Source organism: Poecile atricapillus, chromosome 1, assembly GCF_030490865.1.
Source record: "Poecile atricapillus isolate bPoeAtr1 chromosome 1, bPoeAtr1.hap1, whole genome shotgun sequence".
Lineage (NCBI taxonomy): Eukaryota > Metazoa > Chordata > Aves > Passeriformes > Paridae > Poecile > Poecile atricapillus.
The window spans coordinates 155,564,179-155,581,104 of NC_081249.1; the positions used below are offsets into that span (position 1 = coordinate 155,564,179).

A 16,926-nucleotide genomic window follows, 5' to 3' on the forward strand; every position below is an offset into this window, starting at 1 on the left:
ATATTTTTTATTAATAATGAAGTATCCAATTTGTTTTGTCCCATGTAGTTGCAGTACTCCTGTGTTCCCTGCATGGATAATTGAATGGAAATCAAAGCCTCTGTAAGAACCAGAATAGCACAGCATAGTTTTGTGTAGATTTGCATCCTGTCTTGTACTGACTTTTGTGCTTTAAGACAGTGTAACCTGGGTGTTTTTCAGTGATCAGGACATTTGAAAGGTCTCTGTTCCATGATGTCTAATACTACAGAAACTCAAAGTCCAGCTTTTACTGCTGCAAAGGCTCTCAGAGGTCTCATCTACATTTTAAATCCATTTTCTCTAAACCTGTAGGAATTTCTGTAAGACCTCTGTTAAATCTGGAAAAAACTAACCATGGATTTGAATGCTGTTTGTGGGGTATAGAGAGAAAGACCTGCAGAGTAGAGGAAACAATCTTCAGAGTTGCAAGAACCACTTCAAAATAAAAACCTTAAGGGGTTATAGTTTTGTGGGCTTTCTTCTTCTTTTTCTTTTTTATTTTTTTTTTTTTCCCCATGTCTCAATGAACCCAGCTTCTAGTAACTAGCATGTTCTGATTTGTGCCAAGCCAGATTCAAGGATTAAAATCACAAGATTAGGGATTCAAATGGCAGAAACAATTCTGGAGGCTTCTATGTACTGGTTTTTAGTGGAAAAACGAATGTCTGCTTTAATTTAGCCCAGCTGTCTACGAATTCTGGAAGACTTCAGAGGGAACATATGTGGAACTGCTCCACACTCCCATAGGTGGAGGAAGAATGGGTGTAGCAAACAGATCTCCTGCATTAGTTCAAGGATTAATGGCAGCTGGAGGAACTCTTAGCATATGAGGACCAGGTTGTGTCTTCTTTGCATTATAACATGGAATAAGAGGCTGAAGATAAGAACATGAGTTTCTAATTTTTTTTCCCATGTAACTTAAAGGGTTACAGTTAGAAACAGCAGTGTATTGGGTAGACTATGGATCTATTCTTAATGTTCTGTGTTCTTATTTATATCTGTTTTCCATTGCCTGAAAAGTATTCTCAAGATGTTCTTCTTTCAAGAGGAGTATAAATCAGAATGATTTATATATCAAAGAACTCAGTAACTAAGTTTCTCATTCAAGTCTATTTTGGTTGTGTGTATTGCCATCTAATAGATTAAATATGCTAAACACAAGCTTCTCATCCTATTCTTCCTTGGAAACAGCCTCTCTGCTTCATATGTATGAAACTGTGTGAGGCAAGTGAGGACACATATTCAGGTCTGGGACAGAGGTCAAATTCTTGCAAGCCAATTGTCAGGATCAATCACCACAGCATCTGAGTACCTATGGAGTGCACAGATGATATTTTAAGAGTCAAATTAACTCTCTATAAAAAAAAAATCTTCCTTTTAGTTTTTTCACCTAGGGTTTTGGACAACTGACATTTAGCTACCTTTATGTTTGCTTTCACATAGTGTCAGGTTGTGTAGATTGACAGAAAAGCTAACCAAACATGCAAATACACAACGAATATACGATCAATTTGAATTGAACTTACATAAACTGAAATATTTATACATAAACTTAAAAGGGCTTCAAACTTGCAGCTTGGGAAACAGTAACATTCACAATGCTTCTTGTTTCCACAATCAGTTTTGTTTCTGCTTGCCCATTGTTTCATTCAGATCAGGGTCCCACAATCTCTTCCTGTGTGGTCTGTGGTGCAGGTCTGGGGGCTCAAGCCCTCATTCTGCCAGCTCTGTGTATCTATGCTCCTGCTGCTGCTTCATCTTACTCTCACTTTTGGCACTTATTTAGTGCATGTTATGCAGGTACATCCATTGTCAAGTCCTTTACTCAGGGCAACACCTCTCAGTGCAGAAATGCATAACTGATTGTAATATTTGTACCACCAAAGGGCAGGAACCACTTACATTCACACTATGTATTCAAAAACAAAGGCAGTCCACAGATAGATGTACACTTAATCCTGACCCGAAGTGATCACTTTCTCAGGGGAAGAGATGCATAATGTAATCTCTGTGTGACATGTCTCATCCTAAATAAATACACCTGATTGCATTATGTGGCATGCAGCCATTGCCATCACAATCTCCTGTCCAAAGAGTCTGGGACTAGCACTAGGAGCTGTAGGAATTCTAAATAATGAAAGGTTAGGAACTTATCAGAAATCATAAAGATAAAAGTTCAGTGCTTTACTACATGGCTTCACAGGGTGGTTTGAGATTATGCAGCAATATAGAACAGCCTTCTAGAAAAAAATAATATTACTATCTACAGGGCAGAGATTCCTAAAAGTCATTTATTGCTTTTGTACTCCAAAAATTGTCATACTCTTAATCTCAGATTTTTTTCTTGAACATCCATCACTTAGAGATTTGTAATCTTGCTGTGATTCTCAAACTTACCTCTGATACTTGTCAATATATTATCAGTGAACAGTCTAGGGAGTACATCCTAAGAACTTGACTGCCACCTTTAAACATTTTTCTTGCCTCTAAACTTTTCTCTTCTACACTTCCTACTTTTGCAGTCATTCTGTTCTGAAAGAACATATGCTTTTTTCTAATCAAGTAGTGAAACTGCCACTGCAAGTTTTTGCTGTTTTGGATGTATAAACATACATAGTCTGTGAAAGATGCATCAAGGGAATCAGTAAAGCTTACTCCTCCTCCTTCATTTCTTGGCTTTGAGCTATAAAGCAGATCTCCTTATTACTGACAAATTTATTTTTTGGCACTCCCTTGTTGTCATAAATTGCATCCTGACCACACGAGCAAAGAGCACGAAAATGACAAATAAGGAAGCTGGCATCAAAGTCCGTGCTAACCACATCCTTTGAGTTTGTCCCCTTACCTCATCTCTTTTACTGTAGTTGTTTTGGTGCCAAATGCATGCTGCCTTGTTGCCAAGTATTCATCATTAATTCACAAGGAGCCCATGGTCATGTAGCCACATAACTGTTATGGTGGACTGTGATTGAAAAAATGGCAGCAGCATGAGAGCTGAAAACCAGAATTTCTGGGTATTTTATGTTGGGATTTTTGCTCAGCAGTAAAAAGCTTGTAGCTCAAGGAAGGCTGAAATAAGTCTTATGGGGTTTTGTTTTTGTTTTTTTTTTCTTAATTTGGGCTTTTATTTGGGAGTGGGCTTTTCATTTTGTTTATTTGGGGTTGCTTTGTTTGTTTGTTTGCAGGGGATTAAAAAGATGGCAGGGGACAAATGAAGCTTTTAGAGATTTGTGTAAGTTCGTAGATGATCCAACTTCAGTTGCTCATTTTTATTCATATGTATCAAATATATCCCATGCAAAATCTTATTTCCCAGCACAATACTCCATTTGTCTCATAGTACTTTAATTGTGAAAGCCCAAGGTCAGATTTTCCACCTAAGTAGCTAAGTAAGCTTTTGCATGTTTGTTGATGTTGCTGGAGGATATTGCTCTGATATCTTAATAATGAGAACACAGAAGATGGGTACTGAGGTACAGATTTCTGCTAGCCATCATTTATGGCTTTTATTTCATTTTAACCCCCCATCCACAAATGGTTGCCATATTGAAATGAAACCTATGTTTTTGTTTCTTTCTTTAGGAAATCATATTTTTAAGCCATGTTGTGACATGATCAATGAGTAAATAACACAATTGCATGTCTGTTGTAAGAGAGGGACTGTTTTCTTTCATAAATGTCAATTGCATCCAATGCTGCTTCTCTTTTTTTTTTTTAAGAAAGTGAAATATTTTCACTGTTACTGATTTTTGTATGTCTAATTGGTGACAGTCTTTGTCCTTAAATAAATGCTTAGCTCCAGTTATAGTATCACTATGTCATAAGAGTGAAAAATTCTAATTAAGATGATCTGCTTTCCAGGAAAAAGTTTAGTATATCAATTAGTCTGTTTTATCAGGGGGAGTATTCCCTTCCCCAGCCCCTAACTCCTGATCAGAGCCTGAATGATGAGAAAAGCATCACAGATGCATGCTGCATTGGACAAAGAACACATGCATGCATTTAAATCATGTATATCTTACTTTTTACTGATGTAATTGTGAAATATGTCCTTTTTGCATTCATAATTAGGGGGTGGAACAGATGGTGAAGGCTTAGTTTAAAATAATCTGTCATTAAAATAACCTAGCCTACTGGTAATTCTTCACTCTAACTGGAGTTTAGGTCAGGGTAACAGGGTTTTTTGAAGCATTGGAGCACACTAGAAGGAACTAGGGACTTCATGGATAGTGTGAAATATGAGGATATTCTCCAGAAGGACACTGTAGTAAGACTCCAGTGAATTAAATTTGCCTGTAGTGGGAATATGCAAAAATGGCTGGGACAAAATTCCTCTGACAAATATAAATCCATTTACTATGATGCATTATACATAAGTGCATATTCGGTCAAAGTGCTACAGTGGGTTTCATATCCTGAAAGGAAATAACCTCACTATGCTGCAAATACTGTAAAAGGCAGTGAGTATTTTGGGTTAAAAAACCCGTGCTTTACATTTTTGCATTATTCTGATGTCAGTGGACATGAATTATACTAATTTGCATTATTGTTCTGGGGTGCTGCAGCTAGTGACTTTCAAATCTGAGTCTCACTTCCTTCGTGTCTACCACATTGACTTGCTCATATGTGACAAAGAGAAACTTGTATCAGTCCTGCCTGGCTAATTTAGAATAGTTTTCAGGAATAAGGAAACTGACTCAATAAATCAGATACTTGCATGTCTTTAAAGCATTTATTTTAGTGTTCCCTGCAAGATTTCATTCTTTAACAGCTTTGAAGAGAGCATATAGATTTCAGCATGGTATTATGATAAATCTTCTTGAGGAGGGGCAAGCATTAACATTTGTGTCGGTTCTTTTTCATCTTAATCCAACCTTGGTTAATAATCAGAAAATTCTACATAGTGGGTAAGAAGATGTAATTAACCCTTTGACCCCAGAATCTTAATTGGCGCCTGTTGAAAACAGTGGGGCAGTTAAAAAAAAATAAATTAAAAAGTAGCCTGTGGTGATTGAAACAGCATAATACATAATGGTTTTCTGAAATCAAAAGTAATAGAAAGCTTCAGCTTTAATCACATTTTGCATAAAGCCAGTAAGTGTAGTTTTAAACAAGAAGTTGCCAGTCCACCTTAAATTGGATTGTGGTCAAAATTGGCATTTGGGGTCACCCTGACCCTTTCTCAGCTGCCACACTAGATGAGAATAGGACTGGGTTTATGACAGTCAACTACATTTACTCAAAAAAAAAAAAAAAAACCAGAGAGAAATTACATCAAGAAAATTTTCCGTATATTCATGGTCTCTCCTTTAATGAAAATAGGACATTATGAAAACCCAGTTACCTTTTCAGACCCTACTTTAATATTACAGTTAACTCTGGAACGTCCAGAACAGAAATCTTATCTGAATGAGAGCTGCATTGAAACTGTTCAGAAATTCTGGCTGGAAAGCACTGTGGTGCTCCTTCCAAAAGAGATATTTGAAAGCTGACTCAATCCACTACCCCTCTCTCATTTGTTTTGTCCTTAGTTATACATAACTAACACAAATAATACTTCCAGATATTTCTCATTAAAATGAAATTGTTTGTGAATATGTAGTATACAGTGGTATCACATACTCTTCTCCAGTATATAACATAACCTGTGTTATGTTGCCTTGCACCTTCTCTGAAGTCTGCTGCTCTCTTGGCATGCACAAAGGACGTACGCTTTATGAAAAATTGAAAAATTTCAACACGCATTACTTAAATAATAAATATTCATAAATAATACCTATGAATAACGAATGAGACAGTCCTTCAGAACTACTGTTTGACCTGTAAAAGGAACAACAACATTGTCACTAAAGTTCTCTGTCTCAGCCCTTTCATACTGGTGGGAGGAACTGCCTTGCATTGGAAGACGGCTATTTCTTCTCCTATTTTTATTGTCATTTTTCTTAGGTGTTGGGACTTGAGCTTAGTACTTGCAGATTTTGTTCTAAGGTCTTTGTATTTTGGGCATGGAAGTAGTAAGATGTCCATTAGCTGTTAATCAGTGGCGCTTTCAAAATATGAATAAATAAACTTTCTGATTTTGCTCTGTTGAACAAAATGCTGAATTTGATCAGTAGTTGCACATAAGTGCAGCTTCAGAGAGGTGGAAAAAGAAATGGGGAAAGAATGACCATGACTTAGTACTCAGCTGGCTTAATGAACAAGTTTTATGGCACAGGAAGTGACTAATCACATCCAAAGGTGTTGGTGTGCTGCGTTGGCCCTGCCAGTCCTTCAGTGGTGCCTCCTCAGTTACCTCCCTTATAAATTTGGGGGCAAAAGTAAGGAGTAGTCTCCCACAAAGAAAGAGGGAAAAAAAAGCTAAACAAATAAGCTATTTACATGAGAGAATCAGAGTTAATAGCATGGAAAAACAGTGAGTGTTTAAGATGGCTAACACTTCTCACTTCAACACCCTTCCAGTTGCTGATGACTTTTAAACTTTTGTCATGGAGATTGAAATTTCTTTGTACAGAATTGTCAACTAGAGATAGTTTTATTTTTTTATATTTTTTTTCCAGCAAAACAAGTTTCAGCCAATTTCAAAACTACACTGAGTGAAACATTTCTGCCTAATCAGTACTCAGTTTTCTTCAAACTTTTGTTTCATTAAGCCTGAATTCCTAAATAAGATGATGTGTAAAAAAGAAGAAAAGCTATCAGTGACTTGGAGGATTATTTTTTCTGGTTCTTACAAAACTTGGTCCAGATATGTCAGATAATTGCACACTAAAGCAGGGTGCTAAACAGATCAGATCATAAATGTGCTTAAGCTGTATGTCATTCTCTCGAGTAACAGAGCAAGGAGACCACACAAAAAGCTGTATAAAAAACTGAGAAGAATAAATTTGTTTTATATGATACACAAATAACCTATGTAATATATTTCCTCAAGAAAGTAAGATTCCACAATCATGCCAACTACTGGGAATGGGCTAGTAAGAAATCTCTGGTAGGCTTGTCATTACCCATATGGATATTCCAAACACTGTTCTGAAACATCTGAAGCAGACCCAGGGAAACTGCTGCGGGTTTAGTCCTTTAGTCTGAGTCATGGTGACAATTCCTTGCTGCCAGTGGAGAATGGAGTTCTGTTCAGGTGGCCAGGGAGACAGTGTCATGGTTCTCAGCTTAACAGAGGGTTAAACCAGTTTCCTCAAAGGAACACGAGACAGAGAATCAGGAGCACTAAGACCTTTAAAGATTTACTTTTCTGCGTAAGAGCTTGTACATAGTGGGAGAGATCAGGTGTGCAAAGGCTTTGATTGTCCTGGTATGGATCTAAGTTTGAACTTCACTATTCCAAATTTTCCACCTGTTATTGATGTTAAAAATTCAAGGAAGTGATGTTAATAATTTGAGAAAGAAATTATGATGATTTATAAGAGGCCATAAATTACTTGCATAATATAAATGTTTTTACATGAAGGAAATCTATGCAGATTTACATTTTTATTAATTCATAAATATAAATTAGAGCCTTCTTCTAGTGCAGTGTTTTTAGTGAGGGTTTGTTTTCCAATACACGGTCTATTATTTTTAGAAAACTCATATTTTGAACTAATTCCACCACCTACTACATCAGAGAGGGGTGAACTTTTGCCAAAGACAGCTTCTGACTAGCAGCCTGTTAGAAATTAGTCAAGAAGCAGCAGAAGAAAAATATTAGAGCCCTTCAGAAATCACTGTTGCATATTTGCAAAGGACTGATTACATGATTTCGTTATCATGTATCTCTGTCAAATTTATCTGCTTTTTCCTCCCAAAACCAGGCTAATCTCTCAAATGCTACAGTTAATACTTCCTTTATATGTTCTTTTATCACCAGGGGATATTTGGGATGGGATTTTGGGGGATTTCCATTGTTCCTCACAACATTTGAGCTGTTTTAGCATTTCTAATTTCTGGAATTTTGTGATTTTACTTTTGCAGTAGTCAATGATTGTTTGCCAATAATCATCCTCATGACAGGCAGAAAGGTAAAGACATGGACAGTGTATGAAGGTAGTTTCTTCCTAGTGAAGATTTACTATTATTCATAGAGGTATACTCCCTTCTGGATATGCAGTGATTTACTGTGTGGCAGTTTAGAATACAGTCCTCTGTTCATTAACTGCACTCAGGTTTCAAAAGGTATGCATTAGTTGCTGCAATTGTATTTTGACTTTTGCAGTTGCAATGGAAACCACATCCAAAGACTTGAACTTGTCAAAGTAAAATCTGATCTAGACTTTTACACCAAAGGGATGAAATTCATAGCGTTTCTAGAGACCTAAGCTGTAAACATATTTGACAGTAATCTGCTGATTGGCTTTGTTGTCTCACAAAAGGAGAATGGTGTGTGCGTATATGCGTGCATGTGCGTGCATGTGTGTGTAATCCTCAATTAATTTACAAATTATTGAGGTCCATAGTGATTTGAGTGATGGCAGGATTTTATTTTCTCCTTTTGAGTTTTTGGAAATGGAAATTCTCTGCTTTGATTCTGAACGATGGGGGGTGATTTTTTTATGTACACAGTTCGGTTGGAAGGTTATTTGTTTTCCTTATTTACTTCTTCATGTGAAAAAAAAAAAGGAGCATTTTATTTTTCTTTATTTCTTCTATCAAGCAAATGAGATAAATGTTATACAGTATATATGACAGATATAAGCATGCCTGTAAATTAACTTAATAATATACTCATCAACTTGGATTTAGTAATATACTCACATGATGTTTATTAATATGTAGATAGAATAAAAAGGAATTGTCTTAAGGGTTCAAATTATAACCACTTAAACAAAAGTCAGAATATTTTCCTCAGTTTATTCTGTGATGTCTTTGTTTGAATCTATTTCTACTTGTAGTTTAGAATTTTTTATTAATCTATTCACTTTTTTTTTATCTCTTACTCTGTAGTCTCTGGATGGATTTGTATTTGCACTAAATCAAGAAGGAAAATTTTTGTACATTTCAGAAACTGTCTCCATCTATTTAGGCCTGTCCCAAGTAAGTACATGCTTTCAATTCTAGAACATAACTGTGTATGATGCATTCTTCTGATTATTATTATTATTGAGGAAATAATAATTTGGTTTTTGTATTTTGTGTGGATTATTGAATTAACTGTTTAAAGTTGCATCCTGTTCATCCTGAGACACAACTGAAAAATGTGTCTATATTATTGGATGTTGAGATGTGTATGAAAACTTTTTGCCACAAAGGATCATTATTAATTTATTGAGAACAAATGAAGTTTCTTTTCTCAGTTGTTTTGAACTTTAAACCTCTATACCTGATAGGAAAGGGACACTCTAATAGTACTTCCCTTGTGTCCTATTACTGGATGTTTATGGAGCAACCTGCATTATCCAGGGAGCTGACACGATGACAGGGAGTCATTTGGAGTCAAGAAATGCTGAAAGAGACCATTAAAATGTCTTGCAGGGAGGGTTCCAACAAGGACACATTTTGATGCTTTCACCAGTGCTCACTAATATGAAAAGATGAATTTATAAAGTATAGTAATTTGGGATGTTTTGGTTTGGGATTTTTTTTTTCATTTAATTGCTGACAGCTGTTTATCAAAGATTAAAAGGCAGGGCAGAAGTGGGGCAAAAGTTAGTTGTTAATGTTTATTCCTAATCCTGCAGCATTCAGAAATGTTTAGGCAGGATAGCTTCTTTCTGCTTGCATTTAGAAATGAAGCAGAAATATTTTGCATGATGATTTTCAGAGTGGGACCATCAACTTCTACTGCAGTCACCCTGAGGAGGAAAAGAAAATCTGAAATAATACTTATTTGAGCTACTTTAAATTGGGACCCACACAGCTATGAGGAAGCAACTATTAGCATAGGCTACTTACTGTCAGTTTTGCTGTACCCCACCAACAATCAAATGGGAAATTTTAATATTTGATGACAAAAAAAGACTAATTTTAAATATTATCTGGTGAGAATACGAATAGAAGCTCATTAAATCCTCAAAGAACATGCAAGCAATTGGCTGTAATAAGTTCAGTAATTGTTATTTTGTGCTGGCTTTGGCAAACCCAGTGATAGAAATGGAAGCAAGAGCTGTTTCTAGCTCGTATCAGTATTCTTGTCTCTCATTAAAGTCCCTCGTTTTGTAATAGCCTTTAATCCCTGACTTAATCTGTTTGGGAGTTAGTATCAAGAATCTCACATTTTGAAATCGGTGCACCACCATGTTGCTAATACAGTAAAGAATTGGAACTTTAATGTTTATTATTGTCTTATGTTCATATTAATCTGGTTTATGCATAGTATCCAACAAAGTCTAATAAGCCAGTAAAGAAGAAGGATGGATAATTAGTTTAAGCAGGTAAATGCTAATTAGGAAACTCCTGAAAGGCATCCATTATACACTAGCTTAAAACAAATTTTACAGCCCTGGTTAGTGGTGTAATCCAAATTCTGTCAAGGCAACTGCATTTTCTGTAATTGAGATGTGTATGTTTGCTTTGCATAACAGATGGCTCTGTATGCTTAGACTGATAGCTAGGAAAATAATAATTGCATTATTCTGGCCAAAAGAATATTAGCTCTTGGGTTTTGGCCATTTCAGTCAGTCCTCCTGCCAGCACAGCATATGCACATATATGGATTGGATTTTCAAGGAAATTGATGCATCTGGAATAGTGTGGCCATCTGAAATATCATCTGTTCAAGAATAATTTGGCTTTAACCCTATGTTAGTCTCTTGTTAAATGCATTTTCTGCCACTGTCTTTCAAACTATACAGTTGATAAATCTCTCCTTACTCTGAACTCACATCGTGTTGTTCAGACTTTACACTCCATCTTGATCCATATACATTTCAGGAAAGGGTTCAGATAAATGAAGCAATTTTTTTTTTGCATATTAGATAGAGTATTAGAAATATCAGGGTAAATATTTCCATGCATTCACCACTGAAAGTACTGATGGAAAAACTACCAAAAATCAGAACTAGTACTATGGATTTTTACAGGACAATAAATTAAATCTACTGAGATTTACTAAAATATCTGAGTTTTTTGCTTCTCTTCTGTCTTTATGGAGACATTTTCTATTTCTAAGACCTACGATATTTATATATTTTTGATATATTGTTCTCTTGGTACAACATTATATTGCTAGTCTCTTAATAATTTTAAAAGAAGTGCTGTAGCTACATCCTACTAAATCACTAGTCAAAGCTTATTTGTTGCTAAAAATATTGGCAAGTCTATCTGTAGAACCATTTCTCAAATATACATGGAAATGCTACAGTTTTTACCAAATTTAAAATACAGTGAATTCTGAATTTCTGGGTTGGTGTTATGTGATACATGAAGTATCTTGGACTGCAAGTAAACAATGAAATAGCCTATGCTGATACTCCAAAACTTTATATTTATATAGAACCTCCAGGCAGTGTTGCACTTAAAGGCATTATAATGTACATTACTATTTGAAATATCTTCATCAAGTGCTGACTTTGGAGTCTTACTTTCTAGATAACTTATTTCTCTAAGACTTCATCCTTGTTTGGTGGGGTTTTTGGGGGGCTTTTTTTGTGTTTATTTTTATTTTTAACTAGTATGCACGGAAATAATGTCAAATATATTTTGTATTTGCAAAGCAAAATATCATGTCTCCTAGATAAAGGAAAATAGTTTTTGTATTGAATCTCAGCAGGTGAAAACATTTATGGTAGTCAATTTTACTCTTTTCTGAACATTCAGAGCCAGTGGTGCAAAACAAATGGATGCCAATGTTGTAAGATAGCTGCAGGACTAATAGTAAACAAATCTGATAAAACAATATCTTGGAAGGTGGCCTGGAAATTATAATAATAAAGTTACCCCTGGAAAAACTAACAGTATATTTGAACAGTAAACGAAAATCACAATAAATACCCTTTTGACATTACAATGAATATAGCTTATATGTAGACACCCATCAACATACATATTTTGAATAATTTTTTTGAATAATTTATCTTCCAGCTAATACTGACCAAGAATTTTAAGCTAGTTTGGCAGATGTATATTTCAGAGAACAGAGATACATTTCAAAGTTTAGGAAAAGAGAGTTAGCCAAAAACTATGAGTGAGAGAAGGTAAAGAGTCAAAGCAAGAGAAATGGACCAACAATCTCCCAGTTAAACAGTCTATGTATATTGACTTTAGTCTATATTAATTGTCATAGCTCAGCTTGAGGCAAGCTGAAATAGTTGAACATACTTTCCAGTTCTTTGATGAACTGTAGTGTTTGTTGAAAGACCCAGAAATATCTAGAAGTTGGACAGCATGATCTGTGATGGTGTAGCCAATACAAACATCTATTTAATTGTGTCTCTGTAGTGATGTAAAAATGGTTGTTCTTCATACATTTTCCAGGTTAGAAGGTAATCTTTGATATCAGGGTAACTTCCATCTTTGGAATCCTCAGTCCCTGACTTCCCTTTAGAAATGGGATGAGATTTCAAAAGAAAATGTCTAACCACTGAAGAGGCACTCAGATCGCTCCTTCCGATACTTAGAAGTCCATGTGAGTGCTTCCCTAAGAGATTTCAATCCTCTAGAAAAGTCGAAGTCTCTACGTGTTTGAGACTTAGACCAAACATAAATGCATAAATAGTAACAAAACTATTAAAGTACATAAATATAACAAAAAGGGAGAAAAGTCTATCCAGAAACAGAAGAAAAATGTGTTAATCAGAAAGGATAAAATTGTCTGACATATGATGTTTCCGGTTCAATAGAAAATATTATGAACTAATAATCTGGCTAGGATGCTTTTACATTCAGGAAATAAGTTCTTGATCACCTCTTACAATAGCTGTACTCAGCAAGGATTGGATGTGTAGTTTCCCGCCTGTGAGGTCCACATCTTAAAGTAAAATATTTCCTACCTTTGCTCCCACTTGTCCAGGACACAGAGCAGGTTTGCAGATTGGCCTGTTGAAAAGAGAGCTCACTAAAAATGAAGAGTGCAGCTGCTGGCATAATAAGAGATAGATAATAGAGATGAAAAAGGAAGAAAACAAGAATAAAATTTTGAGAATTTATCCTTTTGAAAATAAAGCAGGCAAAACCAACAGGTATATTATGGGTGTACTCTGTTACTGGTAGCATAACCTATTTCCTTATTTTCCCTTTTTGTGCATTTGTTCTATGAAATGGCAAATAAAATTATAGCTACAGCACACAAGTACAAGGTCAAATAAATGACAGTACTCATTCTATTTGTGAAGCTATTCTGAAAAGGAACCATGGTGCCAAATGTGGTTTATTTGAATAATAAAGAAGAATTAGATTCCCCTGATAACTTGGCTGAGGGCCAATAAATCACTGGAGGTTAAGAATGCTTTGCAACTGCCATGTATTTCTTTTGCTTTTACGAAGCACAAACCTCAACTACTATGCTCTACCTGTTTTTCAATGCAAATCAAGTTGAGGTTAGTAGATGGTTAAAGGATTGCTTTTGTGCTCTGTTTGCTTAAAAAATAATATAAAGCAGTCTTGACACTTGCACTGATTCTGTAAATGCTATCTTATTTTCCTCCTATACCATTAAGAAATAAAATATAATAATATCATAATAATAATGCAAAAATAACAAAATCCAGAGCTGTAATTTTTTTAAAGCAAAACTAGACAATAACCAATTGTGTAAATAACTTTCCCTTTTTCTTTGTGATGTCATCATTGTTTTAAGGTTCTGAATTTAAATACTTCTACATACAAAAGATAATTTCTGCTCGTACAGTAAATTGGTACACTAGCACTGATAATTTTTTAACAGTTTTTCCCCTTTAAACAGAGCAAATAAAAGCCTGGAAAATTCTGTGTTGATCATGTAAGGCTTTAAATTTTTTCTTCCTTTACATTCAATGTAAGAATATTAATTTACTGTTGTATTTTATGCTAAAAGAAGTGAACAAGGGAGGAGTTCTATTGAAATAGAGCAGCTCTGAGGATTCTGAGAGAGTAAGAAAATATAAGTATCAAAATAATTCAGAAACAGTACAAGGCACAGTGGCACATTATCAATTTACAACATTTAAATTGATAAATGCTTGGTGGTGAAGGCCTACAAGGGCACTTTGAAAAGCAAATAGCGACCTGCTGAAGAAATTGATTTTTCCCCCCCGAAAATGACTGCATGATGCATCATTTGACTGCATGCTGTCCAAGTGCTTGACAGAGATAATCTCAGCAATCCCACGGGTGACCTTATCGTTCTCACCAGGGCAACTTTGTCTAGGTTCTGACTTTGTGCATGTCAAGGTTTCTTCAGGCAGGATCCTTAGGGGGAAAAAGTTCCTCTGTTCGATCCAGATATTGAACCACTCTTGAAGGCACTCCCCCACCGCCAAAAAGGCAAGCTTGTTTCTTTTCTTCATAATTATGAATGAACTGAACAGGGGAAAATATCTATAGACTCAGTATCTTTGCTGAAGCCATTATTGCCTTCTCAGTGTAGGTTAGCTTAGCTCTTAAAGGAGAAAGGATACCTGCCATTAGAGGTTATCAGGCACAGCTGAAAGACTCCAAAATATATGGCACTCTTTTACATAGCAGCAATATCTCACCTGCTTTCTTTATCACACTCATTGTTCACAGTTTGGTTTTTTTTTGCCATCCTCACAGTATTTAATACCAGTGCCTAATCATTTTTTCTCTATTCTGTTGTTTTGGGTTTTTTTTAAAATCCCTATCCCAACCCAAGAACTTTTAAGACAACTCAAGTGCAAATGACAACCTGGCAGAAGTCCTGAGCATCAACATCAATATGCATAATTTTGCATAGACACTCTGTAACAACCTTCACTGTATGGTCAGGAAGAGGTCCAAAACACTTAGGCTATTTTATCTGGTTATTACCAAACTGGTTTTGTCTTGCACAGGGAAATATATTGTCCAAACTGTGATGAATAACAGCATTTTAAAATTTGCAGTATCTTTTAAAGTGCTTTATATAATGAACAAACTATCCTTCATGTGCAGTTAGTGTTAATTATAATTACTGGCTAGGAATCTGTTGAAAGCAGAAAATGTTGTGCTCTGTTTGGTACCCCAAAGCTGCTTTACCCACTGCCTTTGACACCCACAGTTCACCGTATTCAACCTCTTTTACCTCCTTCTTTCATCCACAACATTAATTCTGAGTGAACAAGACGTGCTTCCTTGCTTTTGACAAGATTTGCTGCAGTCTCATGCGACAAAAACCCAACACTCATTCCAGATTCAGAAAGTAGGATTTATAACAGCATTTTAATTTAATGTTGGATGTCGAACATATAAAGAGATCACAGTAGTACTAGAGCTGAAAATTGATGCCTTTTTTATTAGTGTCCTCTCAGAAGTGGGTGAGCCGCTGTTTGTGCAATGGAGCACAGAGCACCACAGTCAGATGAATGAGGATATGCTATCTGCAAGGAATCATATTTCAAACCACTGTCTGCTTCTATTGATGTGCTCAGAGTTGAAAGGTTATGCTAGTAAATGCCATCAGAATTTTCAGCATTAGAAATCTGTGGAATAATCCGCTGACTGTCACTTTGTAGTGAGTCCAAATGCAATACATAATGATGATTTAATGTTTTTTTTTTTAATTGAAATTTACTTATTGTTACTGATCACATTGTTTTGCTTCTTCTTCTACTGCCAACAGTATTGTCTTATAGGCCCCACTGAATATAGCTCTCTGTTGAGTTAACTGAAGGAATCCAGAATGTCATTTTACATGAGAATCATGTTCCCCTTATTTATTCTTTTGAGCATATTTTACCAGCCATTGAGGCTGAAACATTGAAAGCCTTTATGCAGAAGGGATTCACTGGTTAAAATGAATCACAGATTCTCCAATAAAATAAAATAAAATATAGCCTCATTGGTTTAACACTTAAAGGCTGAAGACTTTTTATGTCACTTAATAATTTCTACCATTTTTTGTTAAAGAAAAAAACATTGATAAGGTATTTTTATTGCAATTCTTAACTCTTTCCCATACTGAATAAGACTGAAAACATTAGCAATCAGACCATTTGCTTCCTGATGGATGCAAGGGTTTCATGGGTAAGACAGTTTAGGTATTTTATGTTTCTCTTTCCTATTAAAGCAAATAAAACAAAGTTTTCCTGAATTAATAGTCATATTATCCACTTTAGCTACAGAGTACTTTGGTATCTTCTTTGCATTGCATTGTAACATATTCATGTGGAAGTTGGAAAATATTCTGTAAAACAAACAGTTGTGGAATAATTGGGAAAAAAACCCCAAAAACAGGCACTGGTGAGAAACAGATAAATTTACCCTAAAGATATTTTCTATGCTTTTTTTGGGCACATTAGAGGTGAGGAGAAAAACCCCTCAAAGATAAGAAATTATTCTACCTTTTACAAGTTCAAAAAGTCATTCTGATGGTGAGTGATGAAAATTTCATTTCTAAAAAGAAAAATAAAATTATAATTAATAGATTTTGATTAATAGTCAGAAAATATTCCTTTCATTGCTTATAAAATGCACTGATTATAAACTTTTACATCAGTATTTGAGTCAGGGAAAATGAAAGTCATGACTCAAATATTTTCCATTGTATGAAATGATTCAAGATTTGTAGCAGAGAAGCCATAGGGCTACTTGACAGAACTTCCATTCCAAGCACTTGAGAAGGGTGGGTCAATCCACAGATATTCAAGGATTGGTTTAAGCTTATGAAGGGAATAAAAAGTGTCCATATGTTTTAAAAACACTGAGTGGTTCTGAGCTAAAAAATAATGCTGCAAAAATAAAATATAAAAACCTACTTTAAACTCAGGTCAGTTCAGATCCTCACTGACAGTTCTACCAATCCAGCTAAGGGGTTGCATATGAAAGCACAAGATCAGG

General features: G+C 35.3%; 1 protein-coding gene across 2 annotated transcripts in view; it reads left to right on the forward strand.

Annotated features, from left to right (window-relative positions):
* NPAS3 (neuronal PAS domain protein 3) overlaps positions 1–16,926 on the forward strand; it is a 587,887-nt gene that overhangs the window by 399,993 nt on the left and 170,968 nt on the right. For both annotated transcript variants that reach the window (XM_058829497.1, XM_058829498.1), the window contains one exon: positions 8,962–9,051. In XM_058829497.1, coding sequence (XP_058685480.1) covers positions 8,962–9,051 — 90 coding nt within the window. The remainder of the gene's footprint in view (positions 1–8,961; positions 9,052–16,926) is intronic.